The 23,923-nt window shown below is 42.2% G+C and overlaps 1 protein-coding gene across 1 annotated transcript; it reads right to left on the reverse strand.

The window, feature by feature from the left end:
- Window positions 1-12,725: 12,725 nt before the first annotated feature.
- Window positions 12,726-22,365, reverse strand: LOC115159954 (astacin-like metalloprotease toxin 5). Its single transcript, XM_029710101.1, has 11 exons — window positions 22,214-22,365; window positions 22,004-22,069; window positions 21,802-21,858; window positions 21,589-21,657; window positions 21,399-21,448; window positions 16,755-16,836; window positions 16,531-16,645; window positions 16,171-16,343; window positions 14,997-15,078; window positions 13,121-13,242; window positions 12,726-13,011 (listed from the first exon to the last, which is right to left on the reverse strand). Exons 1-11 carry the CDS (start codon window positions 22,248-22,250, stop codon window positions 13,007-13,009), a joined length of 858 nt encoding a protein of 285 aa, XP_029565961.1. The 5' UTR covers window positions 22,251-22,365; the 3' UTR covers window positions 12,726-13,006.
- Window positions 22,366-23,923: the final 1,558 nt, after the last annotated feature.

A 23,923-nucleotide genomic window follows, 5' to 3' on the forward strand; every position in this document is an offset into this window, starting at 1 on the left:
CACTGAAACATATATCACTCATTGGCCTATCCCTCTGTTCTGGCAAAGATCTACTATTCACAGGGATTCTCTCTGAATCCCTCACCCTCCACTACCTTCTTCACTTCCTCTGCATACAACATCTTCTGCACTACAATGACCCTGGCCACCTAAACCTGCCTCTCTCGCACCCGACACCTCCACTTAGGGTTACCTTCACCGACTCAACGGCACCCACCATCTTTTCCACCCAACTTGAAACCGACCATGGATCAGACAAAAGGCCTGGTTCCACCTTCTTCAAAAATCTTACTCCCACTGAACCAATCGTATCTTTATCATAACCATACCCATCAATGGAAGAATTGGGCTCCAAGCTCCTCACAACAACTTCTACCCCTTCCACTCTGTTTGAACTTGATAGCAATCTTCCTCGACATACCCTCTCCCTTGTCATTGCTATCTTCAACAGATACAAACCCATCCTCTGCCTCCCTCAGTCTTTTCAACCTCCTCTCTCTTTCCCTCCAATCCTCCTCCCTTGACCAGTATAGACAGTGTTAATGTGCATCCATAGTATATAGTGAGCAGTACTGTGCATAATGTAGCAGATGCAGGAATGCCCTCATGCAGGAACACCCCGAAATGTGGGCTGCAGTTGCACACTATTGACAGAAAGACACATCAACCTCAAATAAAGCATCCGAGACAGCAAAACAGCGCTCCTCTGTCTTAGTATGTGTAGGCCATGTATCTGATGCCGTCTGGTCAAAAAGCATATAGCATGTCATACAGCCACAGTTGTAGAGCGGTCAGACTTTCTGGATGTTTAGTTCAGTCCTATGTGTTCTCTGGCCAATCTCTGATATCTTGTCGTGGATCTTGGCTATGATGGTGGGCTCCCCATTGACAGAAAATAAATATCTGCTGTGGGAAACCGTGTAGACAGTGTTAGTGTTCATGTATAGTGCAGTATAGACAGTGGTAATGTGCGTCCATAGTATAGAGTAGTGAACAGTACTGTCCATAATGTAGCATAGAGCCCATGTCGTATGTCCAGAGTGTTCCCAGAGTGGTATACCAAGAAGCAAGCTAGATCTACTCAGGGTCTTTTAAATCTAGCCAGCTTCAGTTAGCTTCACATTCCAGCTCAGGCTTCATCCGTACTACGATGGTGGATTTTGCTCGTCCACCTGCCGCAAAAGGCTGTCACATGCTTCCCAGTCGAAACAGTTTAAGCTTATACATTTTGTGAAGTTTTTGTTCATTTTGGTGTTTGGTAGGTTTTTTTCAGCTGTTTGCGTACACCAATTTTTGTGTTGAGGCAAGTCGAAGTTTGGTAGTCAAAGTCTACACCCCTTCATCAGTGATTGGTTCACAGTAGGGGTGGGAACTATGGACGGGATTCTTCAATGAAGTGTTTGCTATCATTCAGTTGAGAATTACTGCACTAAACTGATGTGTAATTGCGCGACTAAGACCTCCTCTGCAAAAACTTTAAAAATTCTATACAAATTTCTTGATGTATCTATTTTGAGCAAGTGTTTCTGGCTATATTGTTACTACGGTGGCTCAAGAGAGACAAACAGTAATATTGCCTCTTTCTCCTAGTTTTTCAAGCCAAGGTCTTTAGGAAGTGTGAGCACAGAAGTTTGCATCGCCTAGCCGAGTTCTGCTAGGAGCAAACTGAACCTATGTATGGGGACGTCTTTACTCTAGAATAGTTATTGCAAATTTTATCAGGCTATGGTGTAAAATAGTCCAAATTAGAGCCATCTTATGGGCAAAAGTGCCATATTTTATTATCTATTGTTAACGTCTTTGATATGCTTATCGATGCACAAGCCCCTTCCTCCCCCACTCCTATCGATCTGATTTCATTGGTCCTCGCAAATCAGACACTTCATTCAGGATATATGAGAAAGCTCCGAGTTAGCCTACCCCAGAGAAGGTTTGTTTTAGAGGATTTGTTGCCTTGGAAATGTACACTGAACAGAAATATACACACATGTAAAGTGTTGGTCCCATGTTTCATGAGCTGAAATAAAAAATCTCAAAAATATTCCATATGCAAAAAAAGCTTATTTCTCTCATTTTGTGCACAAATTTGTTTACATCGCTGTTAGTGAGCGTTTCTCCTTTGCCAAGGTAATCCATCCACCTGACAGGTGTGGCATATCAAGAAGCTGATTAAATAGCATGATCATTACACAGGTGCACCTTGTGCTGGGGACAATAAAAATCCCCTAAAATACGCAGTTGTGTCACAATACAATGCCACAGATGCCTCAAGTTTTGAGAGAGTGTGCAGTTGGCATGCTGACTGCAGGAATGTCCACCAGAGCTGTTGCTAGATAATTGAATGTTAATTTTTCAACCATAAGGTTCCTCGAACATCATTTTAGAGAATTTGTAGCCACGCTGGGAGGGAGGCTGACAAGTATTTGCATATAATAATGCCTTTTTGTGGGGACAAACTCATTCTGATTGGCTGGGCCTGGCTGCAAGTGGGTGCGCCCTCCAAGGCCCACCCAATGGCTGTGCCCCTGTACAGTCATGTGAAATCCATAGATTAGGGACTAATGAATTCATTTCAATTGACCTCCTTATATGGACTGTAACTAAGTAAATTCTTTGAAGTTGCATTTATATTGGCCTTCCGAGTGGCAAAGCGGTCTGAAGCACTGCATCTCAGTGCAAGAGGCGTCACTACAGTCCCTGGTTTGAATCCAGGCTGTATCACATTCGGCCGTGATTGGGAGTCCCATAGGGTGACGCACAATTGTAAAAAAAAATCTGTAATGTTGCAATTATACATTCATGCAGGAGGAAATACAATGATTGCACTAGTGCATATGCGTGAAAGTGGTCTGCACACAGCACATTATCCCCGGAGATTCCAAACTCGGGCAACGTGTCCCCCATATGACATCACCGTGATGTCATAATGAGTGGGGGAAAAAACACCTGCATCAGAGACAGTGCAAAGGTTTTCATACTCTGCCACATCCTGAAGAGTTACCTTGTTGTACAATGTCTACCATTTACAACTGGAATCTACATTGAAATTACAACACATACAGTATTTATTATGAATACATTTCTTTCTTGTTGTCCCATGATTTTCACTTAGCAAAAAGAGTTAATGTCAACGCGAAACTGATTGTGAGGACGAACAAAGGTACTCTTTACATAGTCCTATATGCATCCCAAATCAACCCTATAAAGTACACTGTCAGCCATGGTCAAAAGTAGTACACTATGTAGGGAATAGGGTCCCATCAGAGGACAAACACTCATGATGCATCATGGACAGTAGCTGTGAAGTGATACACATTGCTACAGTGTGGTTTTTACTATGTTTATGAGCTTACTAGTACTAAATATACTGTATTTCAAACATAGAAGTGGATTAATTGGATAATAGGCCTATGTGGCTCTGGTGATTTGTTGTCTGTCAGGGTGGGTGTGGTCTCCCATGGCACCACATTACATCACAATCGTGATGTCATAAATAATTGTATTCTGATATGATGACAGCCTAAATGGTTTGCCATTTTCGGCAACACTTACAAGTTCAATTCAGGGTCAAAATCATTGCTATATTTTGGATGGTTATTTTTTAAGTGATTGATTGGTGGTAAGTAGTTGTGACCACTTCTGATTTAGTGTAAAAAGGCCTACTTTGTGACAATTTAATTTAGATGATTTAAATAATCTAATAATATTTTTAAGCCATATTGTACCTTTTTCAGGATTACTGTAATTGAAGGAACTATGGGAAAGTTCTCCTTCCCAAGGCTCATCATAAGAATGGTTAGAATCTCTTTTCTCTCACCACCCTCATAGTCAAAACTCCAGTGATTTAAAATCATCACTTTGACATACAGGCCTATGAGCTTTTCTAAGATTGAAAATAACAATAACCTCATTACTGACTGCATGTTTGTCATCATTTTCATTTCTAGCCATGGGCAAATCGGACTGCACAGGACAATTTCTGCACAGGAACTACTGAACTCCACAGGCCCAGAACACACCAGCCTCACAACTCCTCACAACTCCCCAGTCTTAATGTAAGTCCCATCTGCAGGCTACATCTACGACCCACTAAAGTGGTCCAGACTAATCATGTATGGACAATCAGTGTAAACGTTGTACTAACTACGGCTTGATCTAGTGTCAACATTATACCTTATTGATATTCTATATCAATGAAATACAATGGAAGGTACATAATAATCCAATGAGTAAAATAAAATATACCATGTTCTATTCTCAATATCCCTACTGCCCCAAAGGTGTGTAGGCAGGGCAAGGAGGACACCGATTCAACCCAGAAGAAGAGGAAAAAGAAGAGGCTAAATGAGAAGGGAACCCAGGTTGAACTAGGCATGCGGGAGGATATCCGTGACCTTGACCTCGCCCATTGGAGATTGGCCAAAGAGACATGGAGAACTGAGCGAGGAAACATGAGGGAGATTAAGGCGCTGTATGGAGAAATATTTAGGCTGCACCAACTCTTGGAGGAGGTAACAAGAGCAGTTTTCTTCAATCAGACTTTCATAACAGTAGATATACTGTAGTTGCTTTAGATGTTCCCAATCCTGATACACAGAAATGAGATCTAAATAGATAGAATAGTGAAATAAGAAGGCAAGAAAAGAACTGCACATTGGAAGTATTCTGAGGAAGGTCTGCAGTCTGCACATTGGAAGTATTCTGAGGAAGGTCTGCATTCTGCACTGGTAGTATTCTGAGGAAGGTCTCCATTCTGCACTGGTAGTATTCTCAGGAAGCTCTGAATTCTGCACTGGTAGTATTATTAAGAAGGTCTGCATTCTGCACTGGTGGTATTCTTAAGACGGTCTGCATTCTGCACTGATAGTGTTCTGAGGAACGTCTGCGTTTTGCACTGGTTGTATTCTTAAGAAGGTCTGCATTCTGCACTGGTAGTATTCTTAAGAAGGTCTGCATTCTGCACTGATAGTATTATTAAGAAGGTCTGCATTCTGCACTGGTAGTATTCTTAAGACGGTCTGCATTCTGCACTGATAGTGTTCTGAGGAACGTCTGCGTTTTGCACTGGTTGTATTCTTAAGAAGGTCTGCATTCTGCACTGGTAGTATTCTTAAGAAGGTCTGCATTCTGCACTGATAGTATTCTTAAGAAGGTCTAGAATCTGCACTGGTAGTATTCTGAGGAAGTTCTACATTCTGCCACTGGTAGTATTATGAGTTCTGTCGGCATTATGCTCTGGTAGTATTCTGAGGAAGGTCTGCATTCTGCACTGGTAGTATTCTGAGGAAGGTCTGCATTCTGCACTGGTAGTATTATGAGTTCTGTCGGCATTATGCTCTGGTAGTATTCTGAGGAAGGTCTGTATTCTGAACTGGTAGTATTCTCAGGAAGCTCTGAATTCTGCACTGGTAGTATTATTAAGAAGGTCTGCATTCTGCACTGGTAGTATTCTTAAGAAGGCCTGCGTTCTGCACTGGTAGTATTCTTAAGAAGGTCTAGAATCTGCACTGGTAGTATTCTGAGGAAGGTCTGCATTCTGCACTGGTAGTATTCTTAAGAAGGCCTGCGTTCTGCACTGGTAGTATTCTTAAGAAGGTCTGTATTCTGAACTGATAGTATTCTGAGGAAGGCCTGCGTTCTGCACTGGTAGTATTCTTAAGAAGGTCTGCATTCTGCAATGATAGTATTCTTAGGAAGGTCTGCATTCTTAGAATAAAGTTGAAAAAGAATGGAGGAATTTCTGAATCGGAATGATTCCAAAAGTGTGGACCTTCCCATTTTCCTAACAGGCTAATATACAGTAATAAAACGTGTTTTCTTTATGATATTTATTACCCATACACATGTAATTGTTTTAAGATAGTAATAACAATGACCATCAAGCTATTAAGTAATAAAAATGTGTCTGTCATATTCTGAGGAAGGTCTGCATTCTGCACTGGTAGTATTCTGAGGAAGGCCTGCGTTCTGCACTGGTAGTATTCTTAAGAAGGTCTAGAATCTGCACTGGTAGCATTGTGAGGAAGGTCTGCATTCTGCACTGGTAGTATTATGAGTTCTGTCGGCATTATGCTCTGGTAGTATTCTGAGGAAGGTCTGTATTCTGAACTGATAGTATTCTGAGGAAGGCCTGCGTTCTGCACTGGTAGTATTCTTAAGAAGGTCTGCATTCTGCAATGATAGTATTCTTAGGAAGGTCTGCATTCTGCACTGGTAGTATTCTTAAGAAGGCCTAGAATCTGCACTGGTAGCATTCTGAGGAAGGTCTGCATTCTGCACTGGTAGTATTATGAGTTCTGTCGGCATTATGCTCTGGTAGTATTCTGAGGAAGGTCTGTATTCTGAACTGATAGTATTCTGAGGAAGGCCTGCGTTCTGCACTGGTAGTTTTCTTAAGAAGGTCTGCATTATGCAATGGTAGTATTCTTAGGAAGGTCTGCATTCTTAGAATAAAGTTGAAAAAGAATGGAGGAATTTCTGAATCGGAATGATTCCAAAAGTGTGGACCTTCCCATTTTCCTAGTAGGCTAATATACAGTAATAAAATGTGTTTTCTCTATGATATTCATTACCCATACACTTGTAATTGTTTTAAGATTGTTATTACTATGACCATCAAGCTATTAAGTAATAAAAATGTGTCTGTCATCATACAGATTGGGGTGGATAAAGGGGTGATCAAGCAGCGCTCCACCTCCTCCATTCTTTGTCCCGTCTCCCCGACACTGCCAGCTTTCCCCTGGTACAACCTCCACAGGTACCTCGCCAACAGCCATTCGGAGCCAGACCAGCATGCTGCCGGCACCCAGAAGGACCCATCTAAGAAACATTCAATCTTTCCCCCTCTGGACACACAGAGCTGCACCTCCCCTGAAAGATGGCCTCATTCAACGTCCAAGACATCACACCCACACGCTTCACACCGATTTGCTGTCCCATCCCACCCCCTGGTTTCCGGCCCTCCTGCCCGGATGAGACAGACCCATCCGCATGTCCACCCCAGGTCCCCATTGACTGGCCAGGCAAAGGTCAAGGATGAGGTCAAGAGGCCAGAGATTGCATCGTCTGAAGAATTGTCTGAGGAAGTTCAACGGAGAGGTGCAGAAATTGCGAACATGTATAAAGCACAGCTGATTGAGAGGATGGCCCAAAAGAGAAAGGAAGAGATTCTGAAGAAAAGGGTAAACAACGATGACAAGAACGATGACACTGAGGCCTCCTGCTCCTCTGCAGTAGAACAATCCAATACCCCTGCCACAGCCCCCGAGCGCCCAGCCAGCCCAGACGCCACGCCAGTGGCCGCCCGAGAGGACACTCAGGGGGACACCCAGCAGGACCTGGTTGAGGTTGTGAATGTGCTCAAGAGGCAATCATCTGATCTATACCTGCCTGACGACGTATGTGAGGAGTCACTCACATGGAAATCCATTTACGAGGAGCTGTGCCCGCTCGCTCACAGGGTGAACACAGAAGCTGACTACATCAAGGCGCTCCGCGTCATCACTGAGAAGGCTGTGACTCCCTCGTGCTCGTCTGAGGATGATGTGTCTCAGAGTGTGAGTGAGGACACAAGTCAGGAGGGGAGTAGTGAAAGTGAGGAGAGCATGAGTGGACAACAGCAGAGATGTCTACACAGAGATCCTTATGGTGAGAGGGACAGGAAGGAGATTGATAGTGGTAAAATGGAAGGGAGATATGCAACCGCCAATGCAATGTCTATGATGGCGAGCCGAGGGAAAGAAGAACTTAATGCCATGAGCTACGCAGACAGGATCAAATATTTCAAGGACGAGGCTAAGAGAAATGAAGAGATGATGAAGATCGAAAGGAGGAAGGAAAAAGCCAGGGACGAAGAGCTCAAGAAGTGGGAAAAGAGACAGAAGAAATTGAATGAGGAGGAAAGGAAAAGGACAGAAAATATGGAAAAAAACAAGTTAGAGGAGCAGAGGAAAAGGGAGAAGGCAGAGATGAAACTAAAGATCGAACATGAGAAAAAGAGACGAGAGCAAGAGAAAAAGAGAGAGAAAAAGGAAAGAAAAAAGCAGGAGATGCAACAGAAGGCCCGTGAAAAAGAAGAGAAAAAGAGGACAGAGGAAGAGAAAAAGATGGAGAAAAAGAGGGAAGAGAAGTTGAAAAAGATTGAGAAACAGAGGATGGAGGAGGAGAGGAACAGGGAAAAGGAGAGAATGAAGGTGTTGGAGATGCAGCAAAAGGCACGAGAGAAAGAAGAGAAGAGGAGGAAAGAGGAACAGAAAAGAAGATTGAAGATACAGCAGGAACAAGAGAAGGAGGAACAGAAAAGGCAGACAAGGATACGAGACGAGGATAAGAAGAGAGCAGAGCTTCAAAAAATAAAAGATCACGAGGCCAGGTTCAAGATGGAGATGGAGAAACTATATGAGAGAGAAGAGAGGAATGCACAGATTGAAAGAGAAAAGAGGCATGCGCTGTGTCAGAAAAAAGGGCAGACACAGAGAGCAAAACAGGTGGTGGTAAACGAGGTCACATCGTCTACATCTGACGCCTCTGTGCGGAGGGAAGAGAGGGAGCAGCGTCCAGAGACCGCTCTGCGAAGAACAAGGAAGAAGCAGAAGAAATTGGCGGACGAGTCAATGACAACTTTTGAGTAGATGACAAAAGAAAGGGAGCAGACAAAAGAAGAAATGTCAATGCTCCTAGGTATGTTAATAGATGTAAATAAACAAAAACAAATTAGATTTTTTTAAAGAGAAAAAGCAAACAACAAAACGAGAAAATGAGCAAAAGCAGGAAAAAATTATAAGGAAGCCAGGCATGAGGGTGAAGAGGAGGAAACATGAGAGAGGAGGAAGGGAGACCAGAGTGGTTTATCAGGAGGGAAGTAGGATATGTAGAATTCAAGTTCTGAGGACAGAATCGGTAGGACCATGAGATAAAAGGTAAATGAGATCAGCAGTAAAGGAGAGCTGAGTGGATCAAAACAAAGTTATGGAAAACACAAGGGGTGGCAAGATAAACAGAGACCCAGAGAAAAGAGGTAATAGAGAGGAGATGGAACTAGAATTCCAATGTACGAATGGCCAAAATAACTATCTAAATAACTAAGGATGAGCAGAAAAGGAGAAGACCAAGAGCACAGGAAAAAGAGCCAACAGACATGTCAAATAGAAATGAAGTCTGCCTCTTCTACTTCTCTTTTAAAGTTGCTTTGGTTTCCTTTTGTCCTCTTTCTAAGCCTGTTCAAGTCTGAGATAGATGAGAAGAGCAGCCAAAGAAACAGATCTGTTGAAGCATCAATTGGAAAGGATGGGAGGGTTGGAGGAGGAGCACAGCTCCATGACTACATTAGGTAAGTGTTTACTATCAAAGCCTGTTCTCTGTAGACAACTGTATTAGTGTTGATAGAAGTTCATTTATGGAATGTCTTTCAACTCAAACACTACAATTACTGATCTCATGTGATTATTCACCTCATGTGAGCGGGCTTTCGGATGTTTTTTTCTTGAAACAGATTGTGGCATATGAGGTCACTTTATCTGTTGAAGCATCAATAGGAAAGGATCAAAGGGAGGGAGGCAGGAAGAGGAAAACACAGAAGAGCAGATGAGGTAAATGCTTGGGCTTGTGATGAGAGGATAGGGGCTCCAGAACTGGGGTTCATGATTGAAAATGCTCAGACAAATGTATTACTGTGAATCCCATTTGTTCAATGACTATTTGATGAATTCCTGACGGGATAATTGTTTTACAGGAGCACTCTATGTTCTGCTTCCATGTGGATTGACAGCATTGCTTTCATGAGCTGCTGGAGGACAACATGGAAGAAGAGGGAGAATGTCTATGATAGGCAGTTTGCCATGGCCATAAATGGGCTTTTGGGTGTTAATTCTTCCTGCATTATATCATACAACTTTACAATAAAAATGAATTGCAAGCATCAGCCTTTTCTGTTTGAGTGTGATCAGCGCAGTGGTAGTAAGATTAGTGTAAACCCATGGAATATTCTGGCCTTCTAGGCAGAGTTCCTCTGTCCAGTGTGTTCTTTTGCCAAGTGTCTGTGTTCTTTTGCCCATCTTAATCTTTTTATTGGCCAGTCAGATATGGCTTTTTCTTTGCAACTTTGCCTAGAATGCCAGCATCACGGAGTCGCCTCTTCACTGTTGACGTTGAGACTGGTGTTTTGCGGGTACTATTTAAAGAAGCTGCCAGTTGAGGCATCTATTTCTCAAACTAGACACTCTAATGTACTCTTGCTCAGTTGTGCACTGGGGCCTCCCACTCTTTCCATTCTGGTTATTGCCGGTTTGCACTGTTCTGTGGAGTAGTACACAGCGTTGTACGAGATTTTCAGATTTTCAGTTTCAGTTTGAGACTGTAATCGAACCCACAAATGCTGATGCTCCAGATACCCAACTAGTCTAAAGGCCAGTTTTATTGCTTCTTTAATCAGAACAGTTTTCAGCTGTGCTAACGTAATTGCAAAAGGGCTTTCTGATGATCAATTTGCCTTTAAAAATGATACATTTGCATTAGCTAACAATGTGCCATTGGAACACAGAAGTTATGGTTGCTGATAATGGGCCTCTGTACAACTATGTACAGTTGAAGTCAGAAGTTTACGTACACTTAGGTTGGAGTCATTAAAACTCATTTTTCAACCACTCCACACATTTCTTGTTAACAAACTATAGTTTTAACTAGTCGGTTAGGACACCTACTGTGTGCATGACACAAGTAATTTCTCCAACAATTGTTTACAAACGGATTATTTCACTTATAATTCACTGTATCACAATTCCAGTGGTTCAGAAGTTAACATACACTAAGTTGACTGTGCCTTTAATAAACAGCTTGTACAATTGCAGAAAATGATGTCATGGCTTTAGAAGCTTCTGATAGGCTAATTGACATCATTTTATTCAATTGGAGGTGTACCTGTAGATATATTTCAAGGCCTACCTTCAAACTCAGTGCCTCTTTGCATGACATCATGGGAAAATCAAAAGAAATCAGCCAAGACCTCAGAAAAAAATTGTAGGCCTCCACAAGTCTGGTTCATCCTTGGGAGTATTTTCCAAACGCCAGAAGGTACCACGTTCACCTGTACAAGCAATAGTATGCAAGTACAAACACCATCAGACCACGCAGCATCATACCGCTCAGGAAGGAGACGCGTTCTGTCTCCTAGAGATGAGCGTACTTTGGTGCGAAAAGTGCAAATCAATCCCAAAACAACAGCAAAGGACCATGTGAAAATGCTGGAGGAAACATGTACAACGTATCTATATCCACAGTAAAACGAGTTCTATATCAACATAACCTGAAAGGCCGCTCAGCAAGGAAGAAGCCACTTCTCCAAAACCGCCATAAAAAAGCCAACTGCACACGGGGACAAAGACCATACTTTTTAAAGAATTGTCTTCTGCTCTGATGAAAAAAATAAATAAAACTGTTTGGCCATAATGACCATCATTATGTTTGGAGGAAAAAGGGGGAGGCTTGCAAGCCAAAGAACACCATCCCAACCGTGAAGCACGGGGGTTGCAGCATCATGTTGTGGGGGTGCTTTGCTGCAGGAGGGACTGGTGAACGTCACAACATAGATGGCATCATGAGTGAGGAAAGTCATGTGGATATATTTAAGCAACATCAAGACATGTCAGAAAGTTAAAGCTTGGTCGCAAATGGGTCTTCCAAATGGACAACGACTCCAAGCATACTTCCAAAGTTGTGGCAAAATGGCTGAAGGACAACAAAGTCAAGGTATTGGAGTGGCCATCACAGAGCCCTGACTTCAATCCTATAGAGAATTTGTGGGCAGAACTGAAAAAGCGTGTGAGAGCAAGTAGGCCTACAAACCTGACTCAGTTACAACAGTTCTGTCAGGAGGAATGGGCCAAAATTCACCCAACTTATTGTGGGAAGCTTGTGGAAGGCTACCCAAAATGTTTGACCCAAGTTAAACAATTTAAAGGCAATGCTACCAAATACTAATTGAGTGTATGTAAACTTCTGACCCACTGGGAATGTGATGAAAGATATAGAAGCTGAAATAAATCTTGATTATTCTGACATTTCATTCTTAAAATATAGTGGTGATCCTAACTGACCTAAGACAGGGAATTTTTACTAGGATTAAATGCCAGGAATTGTTTAAAACTGAGTTTAAATGTATTTGGCTAAGGCGTATGTAAACTTCTGACTTCAACTGTAGATATTCCACTAAAAAATGAAAAAAAAGCCTTATCCAGCTACAATAGTTATTTACATTGTCGACACCATTTCTGATCAATTTGATATTTTAATGGACAAAAAAGGCATTCAAAAACAAGGACATTTCTTAGTGACCCCAAACTTTTGAACGGCTGTGTGTATAAATCTTTATGTATATTGGTTTAGCATTCCTTGCTAAAAGGTGGGCCACTTCCATGGTACCGGTTATCCTGAGTTGAGCTCAAGAGTTCACCCAAGTTACCTCGCCAACTCAAGCCTGTTTCGTAGTACACCCTTCTAGAGGGCGAAATTGTTATTTTGGTGAGTCTATGATCCCTGCTGTCTAAGTCCTGTTACAGCATCATCGTTAAATAATTTGTTGCCTAGGTAGTCGGCCAAGTTTAAGGAATAACTCACCATTAATTTAAGTCTCTCCTGCTATGCTAGATCTACTTCTTCTCTGATCCCACCTTGGGATGTATGATGAGCATAGCTGAGAAGGTCCATTATAGAATGAAACAGAACACTGCAAGCAACATCACACTGACTGGATTCTTTTCAGTCTAGGTCATTTTATTTATTTCCAAGACAAGTGCAGTGGTATAGGCCTAATTCAAGGCAGCAAGAGCACACAGGAGCAATTAAACTACTGCCACACACACGTATAATCCATCAGAAAGCTTTAAGGGACTTGTTCAACTTATTCATTGTTGAGAAGTTAAAATGTCAGTGCCATTTGTGTTGGAATCTTCAGTCGACAGCAGCGGTGTTGAAATCTTCTTCGATGGTGTCATAAATGCTAAACTGTGCATTGTTATTCTGTGAAAGACAGGACATGAACATGGTTAGAATACAGTGCGATAATGACTGCATTTACAAAGGCAGCCCAACTCTGATATTTTTCCTGTCTGTGTGTGCATGTCTTTACCACATTGATAGAGTTTGTTGAGGCGTGCTATGTCCAGGGGGCTCAGGTGATTTCTCTGTCCAATCTGGACTCCCCTCTTCTTGGAGTGAATAGTGGGGTTACGGTTTGATGAGAAGTAGTATCTGCCAGGAGAAACCCAACAATTGGGGATTAGAGGACTTGCTACTTTAACACAAGGACTGCGTCACAATGCCACCCTAATCCCAATATAGTGCACATAGTTTGACCACAGCCCAGGTAAACAATAGTGACCTAAATAGGGAACCATTTGGTACACACAGGGAAATGTTACTGGAGCTGGATACTGTACAGTCGTGGCCAAAAGTTGAGAGAATGACACAAATATGAATTTCTACAAAGTTTGCTGCTTCAGTGTCTTTAGATATTTTTGTCAGATGTTACTATGGAACACGGAAGTATAATTACAAGCATTTCATAAGTGTCAAAGGCTTTTATTAACAATTACATTCAAGTTGATTCAAAGAGTCAATATTTGCAGTGTTGACCCTTTTTCAAGACCTCTGCAATCCGCCCTGGCATGCTGTCAATGAACTTCTGGGCCACATCCTGACTGATGGCAGCCCATTCTTGCATAATCAATGCTTGGAGTTTGTCAGAATTTGTGGGGTTTTGTTTGTCCACCCGCCTCTTGAGGATTGACCACAAATTGTCAATGGGATTAGGGTCTGGGGAGTTTCCTGAACTTGGACCCAAATTAGCGATATTTTGTTCCCCGAGCCACTTAGTCATCACTTTTGCCTTATGGCAAGGTGCTCCATCATGCTGGAAAATGCATTGTTCATCACCAAACAGTTCCTGGATGGTTGGTACCATTCTTTATTCATGGCTGTGTTCTTGGCTGAGAAGCAACCCCACACGTGAATGGTCTCAGGATGCTTTACTGTTGGCATGACACAGGACTGATGGTAGCGCTCACCTTGTCTTCTCCGGATGCCCCAAACAATCGGAAAGGGGATTCATCAGAGAAAATGACTTTACCCCAGTCCTCAGCAGTCCAATCCCTGTACCTTTTGCAGAATATCAGTCTGTGCCTGATGTTTTTCCTGGAGAGAAGTGGCTTCTTTGCTGCCCTTCTTGACATCCTCCAAAAGTCTTCACCTCACTGTGCATGCAGATGCACTCACACCTGCCTGCTGCCATTCCTGTACTGGTGGTGCCCCGATCCCACAGTTGAATCAACTTTAGGAGACAGTCCTGGCGCTTGCTGGGCTTCAGGGCACCCAAGAAAGTCTTCTTCACAACAATTGAACCGCTCTCCTTGAAGTTCTTGATGATGCGATAAATGGTTGATTTAGGTGCAATCTTACTGGCAGCAATATCCTTGCCTGCGAAGCCCTTTTTGTGCAAAGCAATGATGACGGCACATGTTTCCTTGCAGGTAACAATGGTTGACAGAGGAAGAACAATGATTCCAAGCACCACCCTCCTTTTGAAGCTTCCAGTCTGTTATTCGAACTCAATCAGCATGACAGAGTGATCTCCAGCCTTGTCCTCATCAACACTCACACCTGTGTTAACGAGAGAATCACTGACATGAGATCAGCTGGTCCTTTTGTGGCAGGGCTGATATGCAGCGGAAATGTTTTGGGGGGATTCAGTTCATTTTCATGGCAAAGAGGGACTTTGCAATTAATTGCAATTCATCTGATCACTCTTTATAACATTCTGGAGTATATGCACATTGCCATCATACAAACTGAGGCAGCAGACTGAAAATGTATATTTGTGTCCTCAACTTTTGCCCACGACTGTACACAGTCACAAAACTAATATTTACTTATTGCTATCAGTTTAAAAACAAGGTGAGTAAAATTAGGACTTTAGTGGGAATAAGGAGGAGAGGAGTATGACTGACGTTCCGTAGTGCATTATGGAGTCGTAGTCATAGGGCAGGTCCTGAGTGTCTCCTTTCTTCACCTTAAAATTATTTTCTTTTCCTGGAAGTTAAAAAGAGTTACAAGAAGCAGATGTGACTGGTGGACACTGCTGGGTGTGAATGTGATATAGGGGAATGAAAATGGAAATGTAGACAAGTTGAGATGGAAACCATTAAGTTGAACCTCTAGCAGGAGGAAACTCTACAGGATTCAAGGCATGAATATTTCATCTTACCTAATGAAACCCATTGTGGGTGGTAATGTAACAAAACTGCCTTCAAAACGAGCTTACATGTTATCCCAGGATACCCATTACGGGTGGCAACTGTAAAAGGTATATTTTACACCAGGATACCCATTACGGGTGGTAACTGTAGATGACAACGTAGTGTTATTCGCGTCAGGCAAATTTAGCGAACAAGGTTGCTGCGTTCACGCCAGGGAAAATTCACAGGAGTAAACTAATTCAGTTCAATTCTACATCATTGGAAATGAGCCTGAAATACATAGTATTGGTCTCAAACTGAAAAACACTGATGGTTACTGGTGTAAGATTCTCTCTGGTGTTTACAGAACTGGTGCTGTGAGATTAGGATATCAGGATTCAAGGTAGCTATGATATTAGGCTATCAGGACCTGCTTAGACAAAGCAATTTCAACAGTAGAGAAAAGGGTTGCAATGTATGGGGAAATGAATGGCTGCAGTATTTCCGTTATAATAAGTACATTTGTAAAGTGTTCCACTGGATATCATAAGGTGAATGCACCAATTTGTAAGTCGCTCTGGATAAGAGCGTCTGCTAAATGACATAAATGGAAATGGAAATGGAACGTTAAGGCATAAATGTATGAAAGACTATTCTTATTTTAAACTAGTGGTTCTGTCCTTGTGGTATGTAGTGTTTCATGTTGTGTGGACCCCAGGAAGAGTAACTGCTGCTTAGGCAGTACTTAATAAAATACTAAATGTCAATAGTTATTCTATACGGTCTTCACTCCAGACCACAAAAAGCTGAATCAGGTATGTTAGTGCTGGGCTGCTACTAAAGCCTGCACACTGCAGCTCTTCATGGGACAAATTGACCAGCCCTGCCCCTGATCCACATGCACTGCCCGTGAGGTGGTTTAGTATGTTGTGTTGGTGTGAGTTACCTGGGACCACGTTGTCCCACTGTATGGTGACGTATTGGTCACGGTCTGGCCGTGTGTGCTCGTGGTGCAGGCCCAGGGCATGCATCAGCTCATGACACAGGTTCCCCACGTTACAGGCTCTACCGAAGTACACAGACTGGGCCCCGCCCTGGAAACCTACATACGACGCACAGCTAGAGTTAAGTGAAGAGAGATAAAGGGGAGAGAAGCGGGAGGAGAGAAATGGAGGAGAAAGAGGCGATATGACAGGAAGAGAGGAAAAATAAAGGATTGAACACAGGAAAAGGAAGGAGAGGTTGTGAGTTAACTGTAAACTGCTGGGAAGGAGAGAATGTGTTAATGTGCCCACTTTGGACTCACCCTGTCCCAGAGATGAACTCTATGTAGTTCATCTCATTGGTGTATTCGTGGAAGCGGATACACGTCTGGTCTGAAATAAGCTTGAACGCTGCTAGTATAGTTTCCTTTCTGTCCACTGTGTGGATCAGAGACAATCTACCATTAGACGGTGCATATCATTCTCACTGTATTAGAAAACATCTAGTGTTACAGTGTTCATCTCTCCTACTGTATTCGACACTCACCCAGATAATCGTTGATCTTGTAGGGGATAGAAGTGACGCCTTCATTCTCAGGCCAAAGTGACTTCACAGCTAATCGGTCTTCCTGTAGGACAAACACCTAGTCTTAAATCCAGCTGTTGCTAGAGTATAGGCCTCAGATTAATTCAATTGTTATTTACGCGTTTCCCCTATGAATGTTTTTAACCCCTGTGCGGCCTCTGTCCCGTAAGCGGGACGAACATCCAGCGAAAAACTCCTATCGACATTAGCATAACGAAATGTAATATATATTTTTTTCAAATATAGGACTGTCTCATATCGTTTTATAGATACACCTCTCCTGAATCGACCCACGTTGTCCGATTTCAAAAAGGCTTTACAGGAAAAGCAAAACATTAGATTATGTTAGAGGAGTACATGGTAAAAGTAGCCACATAGCCATTTTCCGACCAACCACATGCATCACAAATAACCAAAAAACAGCTAAATGCAGCACTAACCTTGTACAAACTTCATCAGATGACACACGTAGGACATCATGTTACACAATGCATGCATTCTTTTGTTCGATAAAGTTCATATTTATATATAAAACCAGCATTTTACATCGGCGCGTGACGTTGACTAACTATTTTCCCTCAAATGCATCCCGGGAAACAGTGCTACAATTTACTCAATTACTATTCGAAAACATTTTGAAAAAATGTAATATTGTCATTCTAAGATTTATAGATGAACATCTCTTGAAAGCACCTGTAATACCAGATTTAAAAATAACTTTACTGGGTAATCAAAAGGGGATGCGATACCTAGTAAATACAGCTCAGCACCATCTTGGAACAATCGCATATCACATCTAATCTTGTATACTATTGTCAATAATCCCTTACCTTTGGTTGTCTTCATCAGAAAGCACTTCCAGGAATCCCAGGTCCACAACAAATGTATTTTCGTTCGAAAAAGTCCATCCTTTATGTTCCATTAGCTTGCTGTTGTTAGCGCGTCTGAAGACTGCTCCAAAACCTTCGTCGGCCGCGGGACAGCAATTTCGGAAAAAAACATTTCCCCCCCAATTTAGGTTCGTTCAAACATGTCAAACGTTGTATAACATAAATCTTCAGGGCCTGTTTCAACAAGATTCGAGGGGGACGATTGCATTGTGTTTCAAAACGTTTCGAAAGGTGGGGGTAGACAGGGCCGCCGGCGTCATAATGGTGATGGCCCTCCTCCTGTGACCAATTTCAACAGACTCTCATTCTGTCAGTTTCCACAGTAGAAGGCTCAAACCACTTTGTAAAGACTGGGGACATCTAGTGGAAGCAATAGAAAGTGCTCAATGAACCATAGCTCACGGTGTGATTAATAGGCAAAGATGTGAAGTTGAGTCCACAATTCAGAATTCCACTTCCTGTTTCGATCGGTCTCGGGGTTTTGACTGCCATATGAGTTCTGTTATACTCAGACACCATTCAAACAGTTTTAGAAACTTTAGGGTGTTTTCTATCCACAAGTATTAATTATATGCATATCCTAGCTTCTGAGTTTGAGTAGTAGGCCGTTTAAAATGGGCACGAATATTTTTAAAAATGCGCTGTGGTGCCCCCTATCCTAGGGTAACGTCATTAAGTTCTAAAATGGTCAAACTATTTCAGTATTAACTTCAATGACTAAAACCAGACTAAGTATGTAGAAAAAAAAGAATGGAGCAATATACAGTGTACTTTCCATGACAGACTGACCAGGTGAATGCTATGATCCTTAGAGGTCACCTGTTAAATCAGTGTATATGAAGAGACCGGTTAAAGGAGGATTGTTAAGCCTTGCGACATGGATCATGTCTATATGCCAGTCAGAGGGTGAATGGGCAGGACAAAATATTGAAGTACCTTTGATCAGGGTATGGTAGGTACCAGACTCACCAGTTTGAGTGTGTCAAGAACTGCAACGTTGCTGTGTATTTCACACTCAGTTTCCCGTGTGTGTGAAGAATGGTCCACCACCCAAAGGACATCCAGCCAATGGCAGTCCAGTGGTCGAAAATGGGTGACACGAATTGTGCAGAGCAACAGACGGGCTACAGTTATAGTCAATTGACAGTCCAGTAAAACATTTGTTCCCAAAGACCCCAAAAATGCTCAGCTCGTAGAACCTTGACACAAATGGGGTATGGCAGAGTTCCACTTCTTTCAGCAAAAAACTTGTTGCAGTGGACTAAGGAAACACTGGACACAGGAGAATTGGAAAAGCGTCTGGTATGATAAATGCCGTTTTTTTGCAATTTCACGCTGATGGGAGGACTAGGGTATGAAGAAAACCACATGCATCCATCATGCCGTTTGTCAACATTGCAGGCTGGTGAGTGGCAGTGGTATGCTGTGGGGTGCCTTTTCATGGCACACGTTGGGTCCCATGATAAAAGTTGAGCAACGTTTGAATGTCTTAACATAATTGAAAAATCAGGTGCATCCCTTCATGGCAGCAGTGTATCAGCAGGTTAATGCCCCATGAAACAAGGCTCGGATTGTCCAGGAATGGTTCCACGAAAATTACAGTGAATTCAGCTTAGTGCAGTGGCCTGACCAGTCACCAGATCTCAATCCAATTAAGCATCTGAGGGATGAGATGGGAACAAGCCATTTCGGATTAGAGATCCACTACCAGCCAACTGGGCACAATGGTGGGAAGCATTGAGGAAATCATGTGGCCAGCATTCCTGTGGAATGCTTGACACCTTGTAGAGTCCATGCCCTGACGAACTGAGGCTTTTCTGAGGGCAAAGGGGGGGTGCAACTCAATGTTAGGTGTTCCTAATGTTTTGTAGACTATTATTTTTTTATATATATATATATATATATATTTTAAGATCTTTTAGAAGAGAAATATATATTTTAGAAGAAAAAAGGAAAAAAAATAAATAAATAAATAAACTAAAACCGTGCAATTGGCAACGCCCACTACGATTTAAATTGAGATTGTCACTGGCCGACACACAATAAATCTATTATTTGCATGACTCACTGTGCAACAGTGTTTAACATCAATTTTTTATGACTACCTCGTCTCTGTAACCCACACATACAATTATCTGTAAGGTCTCGAACAAGCAGTGAATTTCAAACAGATTTAACTACAACGACCTATTGGTTTTCAAATAACTTGCATAAGGCACCTATTGGTAGATGGGTAAAAAAAGCAGACATTGAATATCCCTTCGAGCGTGGTGAAGTTAATAATTACACTTTGGATGGTGTTTCAATACACCCAGTCCATACAAAGATACAGGTGTCTTTCCTAAGTCAGTTGCCAGAGAAGAAGGAAACCGCTCAGGGATTTCACCATGAGCCCAATGGTGACTTTAAAACAGGTAGACTTTAATGGCTGTGATAGGAGAAAACTGAGAATGGAACTACATTTTAGTTACAATACTAACCTGATTGACAGTGAAAAGGAAGCCTGTACAGAATAAAATTATTCCAAAACATGCATCCTGTTGGCGTCAAGACACTAAAGTAATACTGCAGAAAATGTGGCAAAGCAATTATCTTTTTGTCCTGAATACAAAGTGTAATGAGAGGCAAATCCAAAAGATTACAGAGTACCACTTCATATTTTCAAGCATGGTGGATGCATCATGTTATGGGTATGCTTGTAATCGTTGCGGACTGGGGAGTTCCAGGATAAAAAAGAAACGGAATGAGATAAGCACAAGCAAGATCCTAGAGGAAATCCTGGTTTAGTCTGCTCTCTACCAGACACTGGGAGCATAATTCACCTTTCTGCAGGACAAGAAACTAAAACACAAGCGCAAATCTGCACTGGAGTTGCTTAGCAAGAAGACAGAATGTTCCCGAGTAGCCGAGTTACAGTTTTGACAAATCTACGGCAAGACCTGAAAATGGTTGTTTAGTAATGATCAACAACCAATTTGACAGCTTGAATAATTTTGAGAAGTTACACAATCCAGATGCGGAAAGCTCTTAGACTTACCCAGCGGGACTCACAGCGCTAATCGCTGCCAAAGGTGCTTCTACAAAGTATTGACGCTGGGATGCAAATAGTTTAGATATTTCCGCATTTCATTTCCAATAAACTAGCAAAAATGTCTAAAACATTTTCACTGTCATTATGGGGTATTTTGTGTAGATGGGTTAGAATTTGTGTTTAATCCATTTTGAATTCAGGCTGCTTTCGGAAGGCACTGGACCAGCTTCTGGTATGCACAGACTGAAACGAATGACTGCAAAATCGTTTAAGGTTTCTTTACAAGACAGAATGTTGAATAAAACCACATTTAAACTTACTCTACTGGTGGTCCGTGGTGTTGATCCTTCAGATGGTCAAAACATCCACAGGAAAGTACTGTTAACAACTTTTTAGAGTGGCGGTACTGAAGTTGAAATTTCTATCACCTGGCACTTCAGTTAGTATGCATGCATTGTATATTTTTCCTGTGGATATTTTGGCTCAAATTTCAACCATCTGAAGGACCAACACCATGGACAACCGGTAGAGCAAGTTCAAATGTAATTCTGTTCAACAATCTGGCTTGAATGATTTTGCAGTCATTAGCTTCAGGCTGTGTATACCAGAAGGTGGTATCAATCTGATTCATCAGCCTAAAAAAAGATGCAGTAACAGGACAGAAAGCAGGGATAATAGACTCACCGAAACCAGAATGTCTCCCTCCACGATAGCAAGGTCGAACTGTAAGTCCTCTGTAACAGAGAGAGAGGGTCTGAAACAACCACACTGACACAACATGTACTAGTTACAAGTCACTACCTCCAGTGCCATTAAAGTCCAGACCTCGCAGTAGAGGTCCAGGATTGTGCGCTTCATCTAATGAATGCGTTACCTTCTCTGGTTTCAGGCATTTTAACCCAATCATTTTGTCTGTGGCGTGGTCCCATTGAGGCAGTAGAACCTAAAGGCAATTGTTAACATTAAACACATTTTGCAATATTTTATTTTTGATAGATAAGCCATGAACTTGAAGAAAACCAATGGAATTGTTTCTTTAGGCCCATCACACCAAGAGATTGACTTGAGAATCACAGTAGAGGCCTACCTGTGGCAGTGAAAGTCACATTTGTAGAATTGTTGATGGGGTTTGTAGAATTGTCCACTGAAATACAGAAAGAAAATATAAAGAGGAACAGAACAACAGTTTTGCAGTGGGGCTGGCCTACATGAACTAAAAATGGTAAACAGGCCTAGTTTTCAGCCTGTAACCTTACGAAATGAGTGGTCCCCAATGCAGGCCTGCTTACCTGTGGCAGGGAAAGTAGAATTTGAAGTAGTAACATTTGTCAAATTGGTGATGGGAACACTGCCCACTGAAATACAACAAGGGTAACATAATACATGTTACATAATAACATGGTGAACCAATTGGCGTCTACAGTGGAACTGGCCTGGCCTAACTCAAATGGAAAACACTCAAAAGTAGGATGTCACGAAAACAAAATGACTGGTCCTACCTTGGACAAACCAGATGAGAATCAGAAACCAAACCATGTTGAAACAACAATTGTCCCCCAAGATTTGGGAGAAAAAAAAACAACCAGAGAAACAGCACAAACAAATTTCTTCAATAGCTCTCCTTCCAGTCAAATAGTTGGTAGGGCAGCAATCACAAAAGAACAGGTGCCTCCTCCTTCTTCTTCTTCTTCTTCTTCTTCTTCTTCGGTGAGGTTTAAAGATGGTTGGCATCCAATACGTTGCATTATCGCCCTCTACTGAACTATCGTATGAATCCATTACCTTTGTGATACAAAATGGGAAAGGGGGAACCGTGAAAATGTAAAAATATATATATATTTAATGACTCTACTAACTAACCCTACACTCATTAAAACCCATCACCTTATTCCACTACTTTAACCCTATCTTAACCTACCCCGGGCCAACGACCCGAGAGGACGAGACACTACCACTCAACACACCCTGTAACTCTTCTGAAATCGAATCTCGTACCCCCAAGTACTTCTCTGCAGCTGCCACCACAACATCTATTTTCTATGACTTACGTGTCATCTCTGCGGTACAGCAGATAACAATTGCTATGAATGCTAAGCCAACCTCACTGAAACATATATCACTCATTGGCCTATCCCTCTGTTCTGGCAAAGATCTACTATTCACAGGGATTCTCTCTGAATCCCTCACCCTCCACTACCTTCTTCACTTCCTCTGCATACAACATCTTCTGCACTACAATGACCCTGGCCACCTAAACCTGCCTCTCTCGCACCAGACACCTCCACTTAGGGTTACCTTCACCGACTCAACGGCACCCACCATCTTTTCCACCCAACTTGAAACAGACCATGGATCAGACAAAAGGCCTGGTTCCACCTTCTTCAAAAATCTTACTCCCACTGAACCAATCGTATCTTTATCATAACCATACCCATCAATGGAAGAATTGGGCTCCAAGCTCCTCACAACAACTTCTAACCCTTCCACTCTGTTTGAACTTGATAGCAATCTTCCTCGACATACCCTCTCCCTTGTCATTGCTATCTTCAACAGATACAAACCCATCCTCTGCCTCCCTCAGTCTTTTCAACCTCCTCTCTCTTTCCCTCCAATCCTCCTCCCTTGACCAGTATAGACAGTGTTAATGTGCATCCATAGTATATAGTGAGCAGTACTGTGCATAATGTAGCAGATGCAGGAATGCCCTCATGCAGGAACACCCCGAAATGTGGGCTGCAGTTGCACACTATTGACAGAAAGACACATCAACCTCAGATAAAGCATCCGAGACAGCAAAACAGCGCTCCTCTGTCTTAGTATGTGTAGGCCATGTATCTGATGCCGTCTGGTCAAAAAGCATATAGCATGTCATACAGCCACAGTTGTAGAGCGGTCAGACTTTCTGGATGTTTAGTTCAGTCCTATGTGTTCTCTGGCCAATCTCTGATATCTTGTCGTGGATCTTGGCTATGATGGTGGGCTCCCCATTGACAGAAAATAAATATCTGCTGTGGGAAACCGTGTAGACAGTGTTAGTGTTCATGTATAGTGCAGTATAGACAGTGGTAATGTGCGTCCATAGTATAGAGTAGTGAACAGTACTGTCCATAATGTAGCATAGAGCCCATGTCGTATGTCCAGAGTGTTCCCAGAGTGGTATACCAAGAAGCAAGCTAGATCTACTCAGGGTCTTTTACATCTAGCCAGCT

Source organism: Salmo trutta, chromosome 23 (genome assembly GCF_901001165.1).
Source record: "Salmo trutta chromosome 23, fSalTru1.1, whole genome shotgun sequence".
Taxonomy (NCBI): domain Eukaryota; kingdom Metazoa; phylum Chordata; class Actinopteri; order Salmoniformes; family Salmonidae; genus Salmo; species Salmo trutta.